Raw genomic sequence first — 16155 nt, 5'->3', positions numbered from 1 at the left:
TCATCAGCAGTGTTGTTGTTTTTATAATTAAATTTACAGTTGAGGAACTTTTTTGGCTTCATGATTCTTTGAAATTTAAAATGGACATGTTAAATAGTCATTCCTAGCCTTATTACTGCTTGTAACTTCGATACCAAATTCTAAACAATTTTTAAAGACGTGCTTTATCACAGCAGGTCCATCATCTGTTTATAACGATACAAGAAGGGCTGGGTACAGCCAGACATTACTGATGGTACAGTGATAGCAGCACCGACCTTTAGCCCATCCTCTGGGTGTTTCCTCAGCACCCATTCTGAATACTCAAATATCAGAGCTAGGTGATCAGCACCTGCAACATACACACAGTCATCGTCATCCTGCACTGGGGCTTGGCCTGATGAAACATCAGTGAGATACATGCCTCTACATTCAGTAGAAGATTGCAGATATCTTTTGTTTCATGACAAACAGCACAGTGTTCTTGTGACATAAGCATTATATGCATGCCTAAAAATATTTACAATGTTGGATGATAGCAAGCATCGACCGATGAGATTGCTTGCTTTGATCGAACCCCCTTTATGCGGCCTTATCGTCCTTGCTATCATCCACCATTTGTGTCATGATCGTTTACTTGAGGGTCAAAATGGGCTTTCAGTTGACTTGTAGAAATAACACTAAAGAACTGGTAGGTTTCATGTGTGGTAATCAATAGGCCAATCACCCATGATTATGTTTAGATGACGTTTTAATCAAATGCTTGTGATGGTAGTGTAGCAATCAGCAAAGCAGGCGGGTGGGGTACGCCGAAGTGTCTGGCCTTGTCTAGATATAGTATACTCTGAAGCATTTCAAATCGCTGGTTATATCAAAAGTTAATTCTTTAAAAAAATCTTTAATCCTCGTATTGACACGAAGGCTTGTGAACAAAACTTAAGTGTTGACAATGTTCCTACCCAGATGCTGAAGGTACTGCACTGTCCGGTCGTGACCTTTCAGAGGTGAGTCTGGACGAGCTGCCTGCTTCATCAACAGGTTCAGGGCTGGAACAAAACATTCAACTATATTCAATCCTGACAGGCATAATTATGTCTTTTACTATGATCTGCATGGGGTGTAAGGGGTTCTATTAACATGTTTATATCACAGTATGGCTAAAACATCCCATTGTCTATCCATTTGAGAATATGGACCTGGCCAACTGGCTGCTGTAATAACATATCTTGACATGACTGATATGGGTTTGAAGATGAGTTGACTAAAGACTCTGACAGGAAAACATCCTACCCACAAGATTAACAATTCTAACTGAAATGGCCGTTTCTGATCAAGACTCATTATAAAGACCTACCTTTTTGATGGAGACCTTTCTTCTCATACAGAATGATGAGCTCACTGAACTTCTCCTTCTTCTTGAGCACCCGCTCACTCTCCTCAACATGGCAGTTGTTGTCCTTCAGCCTCAGCAGCGGTGCCACAAGGGCATCATTTGTCTACAAAATTGGGCACCATTAACACATGGAAGTATAGTGCTCAGTGCACTTTCAATAGTCAAACCATCCTTAAAAAGTGAAAGTTGAACCATGCAAAACAAATCCTTCACCACACCAGCACCTCTTCATTTTGTCTATATTACAATGACTAACATGATTTCATGTCCAATATAGTCTGTTATGCATCTTTCAGTAACTTGACTTGGTGCTTCAGCACAGAGAACCTGAAAATACATCAATGTTGTCAGTATAATCTTTTCTCACCTGGAGGTAGCATTTCAGGAGCGTTGTGTCTATAATCTGGCTCAGCTGCTTCTTGGAGCGGATGGTCACGTTGCCCTCCACAATGGCTGTTGTTGCCATGTCCTTGTTCAGGTCCTTCAGCAACTGGTTTCTCTTCTGTAACATAATATGGGAGTTGGTATGACACAATGTAGGAGACAGTATGAATCAATGTGGGGGCACGTATAACACAATGTAGGGCTGAGTATAACACAATGTAGGGTGAAGTGTAACACAATGTAGGGTGAAGTGTAACACAATGTAGGGTGAAGTGTAACACAATGTAGACATAAGTGTGACACATGGGAGAATTACAGAGAATATGTAACACAACATGGGAGTGTATACGCCTAGTATATAAAACAGTATAACACAGTGTGGGAGAAAATGTAACAAAATGTGAGAGTGGGTATAGCACAATATGGGAATGAGTATAACATAATGAGGATTAAGTATAACACAAGGTAGGGGGTATGTAATGCATAAGTCAGTGTGGTGCAGGATTATGTGTATGACAATGTAATAATGGTTTTAACACTGCGAGATTGGGTTTAACACTATGTAGGAATGGGTTTAACACTATGTAGGAATGGGTTTAACACTATGAAGGAATAGGTAGGAATGGGTTTAACACTATGTAGGAATAGGTTTCACACTGTAGAATGGGTTTAACACTATGTAGGAATAGGCAGGAATGGGTTTAACACTATGTAGAAATAGGTCTAATACTATGTAGGAATAGGTCTAACACATGTAATGCATAAGTCAATGTGCGGTTGGATTATGTGTAACACAATGTAATAATGGTTCAACACTGCATGATTGGGTTTCACATGATGTAGAAATGGGTTTAACACTATATAGGAATGGGTTTAACACTAGGTAGGAATAGGTTTAAGACTATGTAGGAATAGGTAGGAATGGGTTTAACACTATGTAGGAATGGGTTTTACAATATGTAGGAATGGGTTTAACACTATGTAGGAATGGGTTTTGCATTATGTAGGAATGGGTTTAACTATATGTACAAATGGGTTTAACTCTATGTAGGAATGGGTTTTACAATATGTAGGAATGGGTTTAACACTATGTAGGAATTGGTTTTGCAATATGTAGGAATGGGTTTAACACTATGTAGGAATGGGTTTAACACTATGTAGGAATGGGTTTTGCAATATGTAGGAATGGGTTTAACACTATGTAGGAATGGGTTTTACAATATGTAGGAATGGGTTTAACACTATGTAGGAATGGGTTTAACTCTATGTACAATATGTAGGAATGGGTTTAACACTATATAGGAATGGGTTTAACACTATGTAGGAATGAGCTTAAGACATCATGTGCGTATGGTTTTAACACTATGTAAGAATGGGTTTTACTATTTGTAGGAATGGGCTAATTACTACGTGAGAATGGGTTTAACGCTATGTAGAAATGGGCTAATTATTATGTGAGAATGGGTTTAACACTATGTAGGAATGGGTTTTACAATATGTAGGAATGGGCTTAAGATTATGTGGGATTGTGTATAACACATTGGGCAGCTGGTTCAATGTATACCGAGAATAAAACGGTAAGCGGCAGCCCATTTCAAAACTAAAATGTGAAGCTGTGGAAATGCTAGGCTGAACTAATTAGGAAGACCAATCCATATTTAGAGAAGGTTCATCAGATAACTGTTTAAGGGATGTCACAGTCATTTGTATTAACCATTAAAGGAAATATTGTTACAGATATGATGACACTGCTTTTTAAATCAAAATAACTATTCCTGTTGTGCTTATACAAGACCATTAAATTTAGGTTTCACTTGTTAAAAGTGACTATCATGTGACCATATAACAGTCATTTCTGATTTTCACTTTTCAAAAGAAGGTACCCTTTTTGAGGATAACAAAATGAATGGTTTCCAAAAGCACATGCATCCTGTTGAAAGTAAAAGGTAATTTCCATTCTGACTTTGTTTTTAAACTAAAAGTACTAAACCAAATAATGACAGCTAATTTTTTTTAAACATTTCCTATGTGCCAGCCTATATTTTTGAAAAATATACTAGGTGGCACTTAACTCACGGTATATAACACATTGTGGAACTGTGTTATGTATAACACAAGATACAAGTGGACATTAACCAATGTGGTACAGGGTTACATACAACATAATGCGAGTGTGTATAACACAAGCTTCAAGCAACCAAGGACAACCATCAACTCTTTCACTAGCACTCTCTGCCATTTGACATATATCAACAGTTCACTTATTTAACAATCATCATGTCTCGGAGACATCCTAATCACCACTAGCAGGCAATTTGCATCAAAAACTGACTGTGCACTGAGCATAACTACTGGCCTCAGAAAACTGCTACCATTTGTTTTGTGTTTTTTCTCAAATGTCCCGTGTAAGTTGAGTGCAACACTTGATTGCAAATGTACTTCTGTTGGAAGGGATTTCACTCTATTTTTGTGTCCAGGGGGATCAAAATGATGTAATTTGAATTCTAACTTCTATCTACAATGCCGTATTGCCCTTATCTCAAAATAGCATAGAAAATTAACCAATTTAACACATGCTTATCATTACAAACCAATATTCCCCATAATTTCCCCACAATAATCTATAGATGCTTTTCCAAGTCACTGTGTACTACAATTTCATGATAAATTCAAGATAAGAATTGAATAACTGCTAAAATCTGGCCTTTCAAATCACTGATTTTGGAAGAAAAGGTAGACTGTTTATTATCTTCAGTTATACTAGCATTTCTTTAATTTTCCCAACCAGACAGTTTTGATGATCTTTCATATATTAACATTTTTTCTTGCAATGAAAACAAGAGCCCCCTCCCACCATAACCCCAAAATCAATCCAGGCTCACAGGCACACAATAATAGAAGGGTGAACTCAGAAGATAATGTGTCTTAGCAATGACCATGTTTCTGTTTTTGTTGATCAAGCCTGGACCAGACAATCATGGGACTGATGTTGTGAACGATGATTTATGCTATGAGGGTACAATGGCATGCTTTAATGAATCTGTGAAGATCTGGGTTAGAATTGGTCCTCAGCAAACTCATGCTTGTCGTAAGAGACAACTTGATTATTTACAGAGTCTGCAACCAACCATCCAACCAATGATCTGCTTAAATTAAGTCACCGAATCTGACTACTAGTCTGTCGTACAGACCCTCAAGTATATATATCCAAGAAAGCCCACGCAAATCTAGAAAATGTGGCAAGTCTAGATTTCCATAGCTTCAGGAAAATTCTGAAAATGAAGAAAGTCTTAGGACTCCATTTCATTATATAATTTTTTTTCACTATGAACGTTCTTTCAGTAAAATATGTTCATTTCAGAGACTAGCTGTTAGTCTAAAATGAAGAAAGTCTTAGGGCTCCATTTCATTATATTATTATTTTTTCACTATGAACGTTTTTTCAGTAAAATATGTTCATTTCAGAGACTAGCTGTTAGTCTATCTGACTACCTGACCACCTTACTCTTGTCTGACATCAAGCACAGGCTACTAAGGACCTTTTCTAACCTGGAGTTGCCACAGGTTTACTCTGTACAAGTACATCAACAATACAGCATAGTTGCTTATCTGTTCAGTAAAATCCCACCTCAGTGAGATAGTCTATGAGTGCTAGCAGTCCCTTCTCCAGCTCCCCGCCCTCCAGGTCTGGCAGTCGGTCTGGATATTCCAGCTGGTTACGGAAGTCCTGGGGAAGCAGGTTGGGGTACAACCCTATTACGTGAGATGGATCTGAAAACAGGGATCTTGGGTATTTACATACCATTTTCAGTCAATTCCTCATGAAGGCAGGGGAATCAAGTAATTCAAGCTCAAAAGCACTAGAACTTAAAGCCCCAGGATAATTTGACCTTCCATCAAATGACTCCAACCTTAAATGGCTACTGGGTACTAAGGGTCAGAGGTATAGGAAACTGTGCGTTAGTAAGAAATGAAGATGTGAGTAAAACAGTCAAAACTGATGAAGTGAGTAAATAGTAAGGAAGTGAAAGAGAGAGTGAAAAAGGAAATAGGTGAAAGAAAAGGTACAGAAGTGAATGAGTGAAAAAGAAGTAACGGTCTGAATAAAATGGTAATGTAAAACAGTGAGTGCAAGAAGTAACAAAGTGAAAATTAAACAGTGTCACTGACTAGTGAAAAGTAAGGATGTGAAGGAGTATGTGAAAACAGTAAAGATGTGAAAAAGTGAGTGAAAGCAGTAAGGATGTGAAGGAGTGGATAAAAAGTAATGAACTCAAGAAGTGAGAGCAGGGTTAAAAAATCCAATTGCCCAATGCCTGGGACAAGTCTGTTTTCATATCGGGCAATCAAATATTGGTATCTTACTTGTCTACTAGATAATTTCCACTTATGGTTTCAAACTGCAAATAATCTTGGATTTAATTTCATAACTGCTCATAATGAAGCTATCAAAGTTCACAAAAAGTAGAGCTGGTAGAGAGTGAAATTATCACTCTTTGATAAATAGTCCAGTAAACATTAACATCACGCTTTGTGTCATAAAATCAGGGCAAGTGGAATAATAGTCGGGACAAGTTACTTTCTTACAGTCACTTCTCCTGTGGCAAGTGGCTTTTCAACATATTTTTGAACCCCTGGAGTGAAAAAAGTAAGGATGTGAAGGAGTTAGTGAAAAAAGTAGACGTGAAGGAGTGAGCAAGAAAAGTAAAGACACAAAGGAGTGGACAAAAAGTACAGAACTGAAGAAAAGAGTGAAAGAAAGGATGACAAATTATGTTTTAACAGAAATGTCTTCTGGAGGATTGACTGGGGAGGCGCTGGAGAGATTGAGTGAATTGGGAAAACACAATCAATCCTGCATATCAACCTGCTTCAGACATCTAGGTTATCAATGACATAAACTATGCGGGAACAGAAAAAGAGGAGACATTCATATACGAAACGACACAAAGCATACCTGTCCCAAGGGAGTCAAATATCTTCATGGATTCCTCAAACTTGTGTTGGCAGAACAAGTCGAAGGCATACAAGTTGTTGATGTTCCTGATCCTCTTCTCCTTCTCAGAGTCAGGTTCATCTTGCATGTCCTGTAACCATGGAAACCAACAGATATTCCATGCTATCAATTTCTTATGTTTACCAAGTATTAAAAATATTGCATTATGATGACAGTAACAGTCATTTGTAGAGTGTCTTACCACTTTGTGATAATTGCTCAGTGGCCCTAAATAAATAACAACTGTGGTTTAGTGGTATGCCAACCGGAAGGAAAGAGTCTTCAGCTGAGGCTTAAAGTAAGACTGATATGAAGTGATGAAAAGTGTTCCTCAGTACCAGTCCAGCAATCACAAAAGCTCAATCCTGAAGCAGTGTGTGACTGTGTACCAGAAAACAGATGCTGGCTATCTGATCTAAGAGACTGGAATATTATGCACACTTTTATGTGCTCAATTATGTTGAGGCATGGCACAGTCAGCCATGTCATATGTGACAACCACACCCCCTTTTAATATGTTCCATGAAGGGTTGAGGCTGTGCATGTCATCACTGACACGGAGCAACAGTACAGTTCCTTCTACATGAACATATGAAACTTCAGGAACATATAATCTGTCATCTATAGTTGGCAACAATTTGGAACTTTCCAATTATACAAACTGACTGCTCTGATGACTGCATAAATTTAAAGACAAATTACTAAAAATGGATCTAAAACAAATACCTCCATAACAGGGAAGGGGAACACAGGCTCAAGATGTTGCTCATGAGTACAAAATGTACATGTTGGTACACAAATCATATCTACTGTTGGCTGACTTTGTGTGAACAAATCTGACAGATCACTGTAGTATGATCAAAGCCAAGTTAAATGTTCCTCTGGTTTTGCAGTGACTTGACTCATTTGTTGCAACATGCAACAGGTATTTGTCCATTACAGAGAGTGAGTGAGTTGCTTTTCACAATACCCATGCAATATCACAGCTGGGGGTGGTTGGTGGGGTGGGGGAAACACCAGAAATGGGTTCCACATATTGTACCCTTATGAGGGATCAAACCTGGGTCTTCAGCATGATGAATGAACACCTCAATGACTAGGTTAATCCCCTGTCCCAGGATGGCGGAGAGTACTCTGAAGTATCAAGTGAACTATTTATGATTGTTTCTGTTTTTATTCCTCACTCAGCAATATTCCAGCTAAATGGCAGTCATTTGTAAACAACCAAACCCATGCCTTTGGATACAGTGACGTGTATCACCTAGGTCAGCAAGTCTCGCCCCAATATTCTGTTGGTCATCTCTTACGACAAACATGGCTTCCTTAACATCCCTTCTTTTCAGGTGATGATCTACTTACAGCTAAATGCAGAGCCAGTTTGAACTCCTTTCCCTGAAGCAGCTGTTTGATCTGGTGAGAAATAGGTGTCGGTGCCAGTCTCCAGACAAAGTTAGATGAAGCGACATACACTGTGTTGCTGGAAACAGACCACAGGAATATCTGCATGACTCAGATGAAATAATTCCACTTAGAACTCACATACCCCCTTACAAATTCAAAATCATTTTTAACTTGTTAGAAACAGGGATGGCAACAGGAAAATCTAGTTTCAGCCAAAAACCTAACATTGTGTCATTGAATGAGGGTTTTCAATGATCCACTTGAAATAAAATCAGTGGAAATCTCCAGATCAGCAGAAAATTGTCATTGCCATCAAGATAGTTCCTTTCGTTATTTCACTCATAGGTGACATTTATCACATCACTTGAATGTATTAACAAACATTCATTGCTATGGAAACAAGGATCCTGTATCCTAGTGCAGGTAAGGAGGATAACTGAGCACAGTGATTACCCCAGAAAGTGGGCAGTCTGTCTCCAGTGCATATGTATAAAGTACTACATACATACTGTCATTGAGTTAAACTCATGACATTATGAGGCTTTTATCAATATTCCAGAAATATCACAGCAGCCTTACACATTGAACCTATGGGGACATCTAACCCAGGTTTCCAGTGTGATAAGCAAATGCTCACAAGCCCTTTAATCAAAGACAGAATTTAGAGATTATAATCAGTTGAAGGAGTTAGCATTTATAACAACTGCTCCATTGATCCATCTTTCCATTGATCCATCTTTCCATTGCATCATGATCAAGCGAAAAAATGTTTTCAATGGGGAAAGCAAAGAAGTCCTGGAAGATCCATTACTCATTTTCCACTCTGCATATTAATTGATTATTTTTCAAATCTTACTCCCCTGAATATCAAATTTTAATACCTCCATGTCAAAGTAATTCCTCCCTCAACAATCACCGTAGTATATGTAACATGATTTAAGGCAATCTTTGGTCACACATACGACTCATAGGACCTTCAGCATCCAGACATACACTACTTACCTCCCCTGACACACAAGTCTAGGTTTGGAAAGCTCTATACTCTGGATGTTCAAGTTGGGTTCAATAGTTCGGACCTCCACATACTTGGGTAAGATGGCTAGCACATAGGGGGGATTATGTTCTGGTGAAAACAGAAATGGTTCAAATGTGTCTGTTCACTGGTGTTCTGATTTACAATGTCAATGTTCAATTCAATTTTACGTAACTATTCTACTCCTTTTTCAATTGGATATCATATCTTGCCATGATACACAAAAATGATTCTTGTAATATTTCAAGAGGAAATCTAAACACAGGGCTCCAGATAAGGGCCGTATTGGCATATGAACGAGTAAAAAATATGCACAATACGGTAGGATAGTTGGTGTATAGTTGTACTATTGCTTTATTGTTTACTGACCTGTCTACATGAGAGTAGCAATGTTGTGGTGCATATTATGAAACGAAACACAACATTACTTGCACACCATTAAATTCCATTCAGTACTCTAACTTTTCCCAGTACTCTTATTTTGAAAAAATAAGGCGCATGTACTCCTCATTTTGAAAAATTATCTGGAGCCCTGTACACAGAATGACATGTGTGATTAGGGACCGTTCATCATTGATGGCTAGTGGGGTGATGACTATTTTTATGGAGTTGCATGTATAATATGAATAACCCCCATAAAATTAATGTACAAAGTAAGTGACCCCACCTACTAGTCATGCACAAAATCAATGACCCACCTACCCATCCCCACCCCATCTTTCCAGAAAATATGTAAATTTTGTTCACCCTTTAACAAAATGGGTGAGCCCCTTACAATCATCACCACCACCCCTTGCCATAAATCATGAACAGTCCCTTAGTTCTATCTATAGTTGAGTTCAATATAATATCTGGTATCATATATATCTTTCGTAAATTATATCTAAAATCACAACGGTTTATTTGTTTTCACACTGACTGAGCATTTCATAAACATGGGTCTTTTTACTAATCTAAAATTTTAAAAATTAAAATTAAACTAATACAGTGTCAATCATCATTATCCCTGTCATCAACTTACCTATCGCTATGGGAATGTCTGACCACTTGACCGGCTCCTTCCGAGCAGGCTTGCCCTCCCCATCTATCAAAATGGACATTTCATCTCGACCAAGTGCTAGGCGGTCATTGGCTAGTCTTGTGACAATGGGCTCCACCTGGCGACTCCCTACAGGGAAGAGTTCTGTAAGCTCACCATTTTTAACCTGCAACATAGGCCAAATGTCTCCTTCATGTTTTCTTAAAATCCATTAATATTAGTTCTTACTGTATTTTGTAACAGAGGTGATATGAGGATCTAACCAATAATTTTTAATTTAATTTATTCATGGCTGCAGATTATACCTTAAAATCTTCACTGGAAATAATAGGCAAAATAATAAAAATAATGAAAATAGGCAAAAGACTAGCTTTGTCAGCGCTTGGGTTGTAGTGTAAAAAGTTGTGTGGCAAGTTTTGCGGAACAATTTGCATGGTTGATGTAGGTCATATATTTTCAAGACATGCACAATCAAGGTTCTGACTGATCTTCAGTAATTCCAAGTTTCTCTTGAGTGGTGAAAATCAGAACTGGGTGGTCAAGATCACTGACGGGACTGATGAATGTCATTGTATCCAAAATGCATATTTCTTCCATTGTGCTATCAATCATTTTTTTTATCAAACTTAGTTATAAACAGTCTGATGTCAAATAGCAATAATTAGGAGATAAACATACTGTGTTGGAAAATCAGTGTTATGTAACGAAATTATAATAGCTCTAAATTTGATTTCAAACCGAACGTGTAGCGTGAGGTTTTAAATACAAAATTTAGAGCTATTATAATTTCGTTATATACATCTGATTTTCCAACACAGTACATTTATCTCCATAATACCATAACCTCATTATTCAGATTTTAAACACATACATAATGCTTTGGAAAATCAGAGGTACATAACGTGATTATATACCTCTGAATGACTTTAATTAACAGTCACAATCCAGTATTTACTGAAGTCATGGTAGAATACAGCTTTATCGGACATTAAACACCAAATAATACATGCAAATTGAACAGTGGACACTACAAGCACAGTTGAGTGAGTGAGTGAATCTGCTTACACTGATCATGTAGTACTCTCTGCGGAATCCTACGCAAAGAGACTCCTTACACCAAGCCATCGCTCGTGGAACATCGTACAGACTCAGGTCAGCCTGCAGCAAACAATGCAATCATTTTGCATACAAAACCAAAAACATACATTGACAATATGAAGTATATTTAGGTTCTGAACATAACTGAAAATTACATTCCAATACCAGCTAACCATCAGGATTAAAGGTTCATATCCTAGCACTGACTGGATGCCAAATGCATTCCGCACTGAACTTCTCAGTGTTGCTTAAGATCCCCTGATTTATGTACTGTTTTTTTTATAAACCTAAGAATTAGAATCTAAGAGCTCAACTGGTTTCACTTACCAACAACTCATGGAAGTCTCTGTTCTTCCAATAAAACAACTGAAACACAAAATAATGATGAAATAAAGTGACTTTTACATCAACTTGACCTTCCATAGGTAGCTCTGTCATAGTCATGTCTGGGACATCATATGCAGCTAAAACTTAAGTCTAGCTGATAGAAACGTTAGAATAAGGGAGCCTTTTTAAACTTTTTCATGTAATCAGAACATACCATTGATGAAAAGCAGACATCATAGATCAAAAAATTATTTTTGGAGTTTATTTCGTGAAAAGAGACAACTTCCTCTCTACTAGTCTGTTGATTGGTATATTCACAGCCACTGGTTTACATAATAAAACACCCTTGAACCATACATTCAATAAAACATGTTAAGATTTCAGTTTTTCTGCTGACCACTGTCCCTTTCCCAAGCCCCATGCATGGATGTTAAAAATTTCAATAGGAGGGAAAACTTTGTAGAGTGATACTAACATGATTAACATATACATGCAGACGACTTTGATATTTTGTGTTTGGTGTTCATTTTTAATTTATTAGATATTTGTGACTAAATTACATCACACCTCACCCTCAATCCACATACGCAATCTGTAACTAATAATAGAAGGTTTATAATCCTCATTTCTCCAGAAACGTTACAAAGATTTGGAACAATCCGAGCCTGACCTGCACCCTTCTCTTGGAGGACACACCTATCCTGAGTGTCGTCTGCTCCCCACCAGTGATAGAGGGAGTTTTCTGTTAACAAGACATATGTCATTTAGAATTCAGCATACATGTAATGTGTACATATTTACTGTGATCTCATCAGTTCGTTTAACATGTTTCAATGATAATTTGATTCAACACTGCATTTATTTATTTTTTTTTAATGCATTTATTATTGTTCTGGCAAGTTTGCATTCATTGTGATCTAATCTGTCTGCTAAATATCTTTCAATAATCAAATTCACTGAACATCTCATGTATTGTTTTGACAAAATGGAAGACTTTCTCTGATGTATCTGCAATTAATGAGCATGTGCACCCATAGGTAACTGCAGTATGATTAATGTCCTATATCATTATTCCCGTTCCTCTTTGTGCCTTATTAACAAATCTGTCAGTTCAAAACATAAAGCTGCTAAGTTCACTTTCCATGTACATCAATCAAGAAACTAAAATACTGGGGCAAGAAGAATATTGTCAGAGAAACTACTTGTTTCTAGACTTTCTGAAACTAAAGATACTTAGGATGCAAGGTCTAGATTTTTTAAGCTCTCTTATCACTAAGATCTCCATAAGTTAATGCCAATGTATAGCACTTACCACTGTCTTAGCGCTTAGAGAACTTAAAAAATCTAGGCCCTGCATCTTAAGTATATGATGATCCTGAAAGATGACATTTGTAATTCCTGCAGCAATGACCTCAAGAAATTAATAATTTGAATTTAATATTTTTTCACAATGTATAATAAAATCATTAAACATTAAGTTCATCCTATTCTTAATTCTTCTATGAGCCTGTCAGAGTCTCACTACTAGTTATAATGATTTATCTTGCAAAACCTGTACATCTGTGGCAAACAGCGTGGCCCCCTTCGTCTTACTGACACACGTGACGAGGCCAAATGACTGCAGGTCATGTACGCTGATGACATTATCTGAAGAGAAACATGTAATGATTCCATTCATGCTAGAAGCATTATCTTAGCAGGGACTGACAGGGAAAACTGACATTGAGGGTTTTTTTTATATAAACTTTAACACAAGCCGATACAAGTCTCAGATTTCATGGACAGGTCTTGATATGACTGATTAATTTACTCAAAAGACATGAAGATGAGATCCATTTAGCATCCCAAAACATTCTTCCTCATTTTGGTAACAGTTATAAGCATGATGTTCAATAAAAAGGAGTGGATCAAACAGAGGAAAGTGACATTTTCATAATAGCCATATTTCCCTGAACATACTGCTTGATCTCATCAAAATAATATTGGATGCTTAGGCAGGTTTGGAATCACAAAGAAACATGATAAAATCATTTTAACGTTCAAAATTTTGTGTATCAGTGATTGACAAAATAATCAATTTCTGTCATAAAAACAAATGACAATAACATTCCATACTGTAATAAAGTCATTTTTCAACTTATATGCAAAGTAGATACTCTTAGATCACAAAAATGTTTTTAGTTAAAAAAAAATATGTTTAGGTATATGGAAAGATGACCACAATAACGGCAACAATGCCAAGAGATGACTTGTGATACACAAATCTCTCAGTATCTCTCCTGTTACAACAGCTTGACACATGGAGGCAGTACTCAGACATGTTAATCTGCTTGACATGTCATCGTACATCTCAGTTACTTAGATCAGTGCTCATGGTGTCAATTCATTGGATTTTATGGTCCAGACTTCACTATTTATAGACCACCCCGAAATAACTGGTATAGTGCTAGGTGCAGAGTTAATTAAGAAACAAAACAAAAACAATATGTAACTAAGGTGATGTAACTCACCAGAGAGACTTATCAGAATGTAGTGCTCAGGAACCGCTGCAAGCTGTAACAGATCAAACAGGCAATACTGTAATATGGTTGCTATTATCATATGCATCAGACATAACAGATAAAACAGGTACCACTGTAGTAATGTCTTGCAAACTAGAACACTGTAGTAATGTCTTGTAAAGATATTTTCCATGACAACTGCCCCAAGGCTGTATTTAAAGAAATCTCTGCTAAGAAAGGGTGCAACAGAACCTACCTGTGTGATTGGTTTCTTGGAGAAAGATTTGTTTGATCTCTCTAAGGTTACCTCAAATTTCTTTTCTGAAAAAAAATAAGCAACATGATTGTCATGATGTCTTGGTTCAACTAAACCAGATAAGAATCAATCATTAAACAAGCAGTTTTTGTAGGGAGCCTTCAAGCAGATTGAATCACATGGTAGATCTGATGGGATGATTTTGTGTAAGATTTTTGGGATTTTGTAAAATGTACACATATCCAGTGATTAAACTTCCCCAAATGTTACAATATATTTAATGTCTCTTGACCACAGGAAGTGGGCGATATTTTGTACAGAAGTACAATGAGTCTGAAAATTGCTGTGCTAGTATTTATCGTTGATAAAAACTGTGCACACATTTATACATAATTGCTGTTGAGGGTTAGTTATTTTAAACAAAAAGGAAACATTACTAATACTACAGAAGTCAATGGGAAACTATTTGTTAGGTAACCTTTCAGGTTCTTTTAAAGATCTTCTTTTACTTCTTGCATAAATCTGTATTTACACAGTGAGCTCGTAAGTGCTTACATTAATAACTCCACAGATGTCAAAATACTGAACATTAAACTATTAATAGTATAGTTGATTACATTAACGTACAGCCACATATGGCGTATGTCAAGGTGCTCACCTTGCACCCTTGTACTTCTTTTGATTTTGTACTGCAGCAGGTGCCCTTGTTTTGTTCCAACCAGCAAAATATCATCTGAAGGAAAGGATAGATGATGGATATATAGTCTTCTGGATAAGAAAGCTGTACTGTAAGACTAATGCCAGTTTTTACAGCCTGGTCACTACGGCGCCATGCATCAGTTCGAGACCCTATTCACAAAGAGTATACACGCTCACTGTCGTGACTAACCCTTAGTCATTTAGCGGTGACTGACCCCTATAAACAGTGAGGTAACCCCACCTTGATTTTGCTGGTGAATTGCTAAAAGCGGCATAAAACTAAACTCACTCATACAAACCCTTAATCCTGAGTACGGGCACTGCAACAACAACTATCATGTTTTTAAATCATCTTTTGTAATAATTTAGACAAAGATTGAAGTACCAACTTTCTGCTCTCTATCCTCTACACCATGGAAGCAGTTGGTACAAACAGACCAAAAGATTATAGTAAAGTGAGTTTAGTTCATGACAGTGTTTTGTAGTGCCAGGGACAGCCAGCCATCCCAGCCTGCAGAGGTAATTGATAATATCCAGTCATTTGTGTAAGGAAAGGGGGTGAAAAACAGTAATACGCAACAGATTAAGGTTAAGATTTTCAGGACATGTGATAAAATTTGTTTTTTAACAATGTCACTGGTTTTCAGGATGACTCCTCAACATACACTATATGATGAATCTTAGGTAAGAATTCCCCCATCTCCAATATTGATAATAAGTGGGGATTTAATCATGGGGTGATCAGGAGGAAAGTTGGTGTGAATGTGAACTGTTGCTCATAGTATCAATCACAGGATTTCTGTCCCAGGCTTAATTATTTGCAGACCATTGTATGATCAAAACAGTATCCTGGCATAATGGGTTTTCGATTGGATAATGATAAAATGTTTCGTGAACAAAAAATAAATACAATCTTTTAATATCGTATGGCCTACCTTCAGGCAAGGTGAAGTTTATTTCATAAACTGTTATATTCACATGCACATCACACATTTTCTATCATTAACCCGCCACTGCTGTCAAAGCAATCACAAAGTTTCGCCGGACAT

General features: G+C 37.2%; 1 protein-coding gene across 2 annotated transcripts in view; it reads right to left on the bottom strand.

Annotated features, from left to right (window-relative positions):
- LOC137294121 (vam6/Vps39-like protein) overlaps positions 1-16155 on the bottom strand; it is a 75328-nt gene that overhangs the window by 57729 nt on the left and 1444 nt on the right. For both annotated transcript variants that reach the window (XM_067825082.1, XM_067825081.1), the window contains exons 2-17: positions 15066-15140; positions 14408-14472; positions 14161-14203; positions 13203-13297; positions 12321-12392; positions 11651-11689; positions 11291-11383; positions 10208-10391; positions 9156-9276; positions 8112-8229; positions 6714-6843; positions 5385-5527; positions 1740-1874; positions 1334-1475; positions 939-1025; positions 258-331 (exon numbers count right to left, since the gene is read on the bottom strand). In XM_067825082.1, coding sequence (XP_067681183.1) covers positions 258-331; positions 939-1025; positions 1334-1475; positions 1740-1874; positions 5385-5527; positions 6714-6843; positions 8112-8229; positions 9156-9276; positions 10208-10391; positions 11291-11383; positions 11651-11689; positions 12321-12392; positions 13203-13297; positions 14161-14203; positions 14408-14472; positions 15066-15140 — 1616 coding nt within the window. The remainder of the gene's footprint in view (positions 1-257; positions 332-938; positions 1026-1333; positions 1476-1739; positions 1875-5384; positions 5528-6713; positions 6844-8111; positions 8230-9155; positions 9277-10207; positions 10392-11290; positions 11384-11650; positions 11690-12320; positions 12393-13202; positions 13298-14160; positions 14204-14407; positions 14473-15065; positions 15141-16155) is intronic.

Source organism: Haliotis asinina, chromosome 8 (genome assembly GCF_037392515.1).
Source record: "Haliotis asinina isolate JCU_RB_2024 chromosome 8, JCU_Hal_asi_v2, whole genome shotgun sequence".
Lineage (NCBI taxonomy): Eukaryota > Metazoa > Mollusca > Gastropoda > Lepetellida > Haliotidae > Haliotis > Haliotis asinina.
The sequence above is the reverse complement of the archived record's forward strand: the minus strand, read 5'-3'. Positions and strand labels throughout refer to the sequence as shown.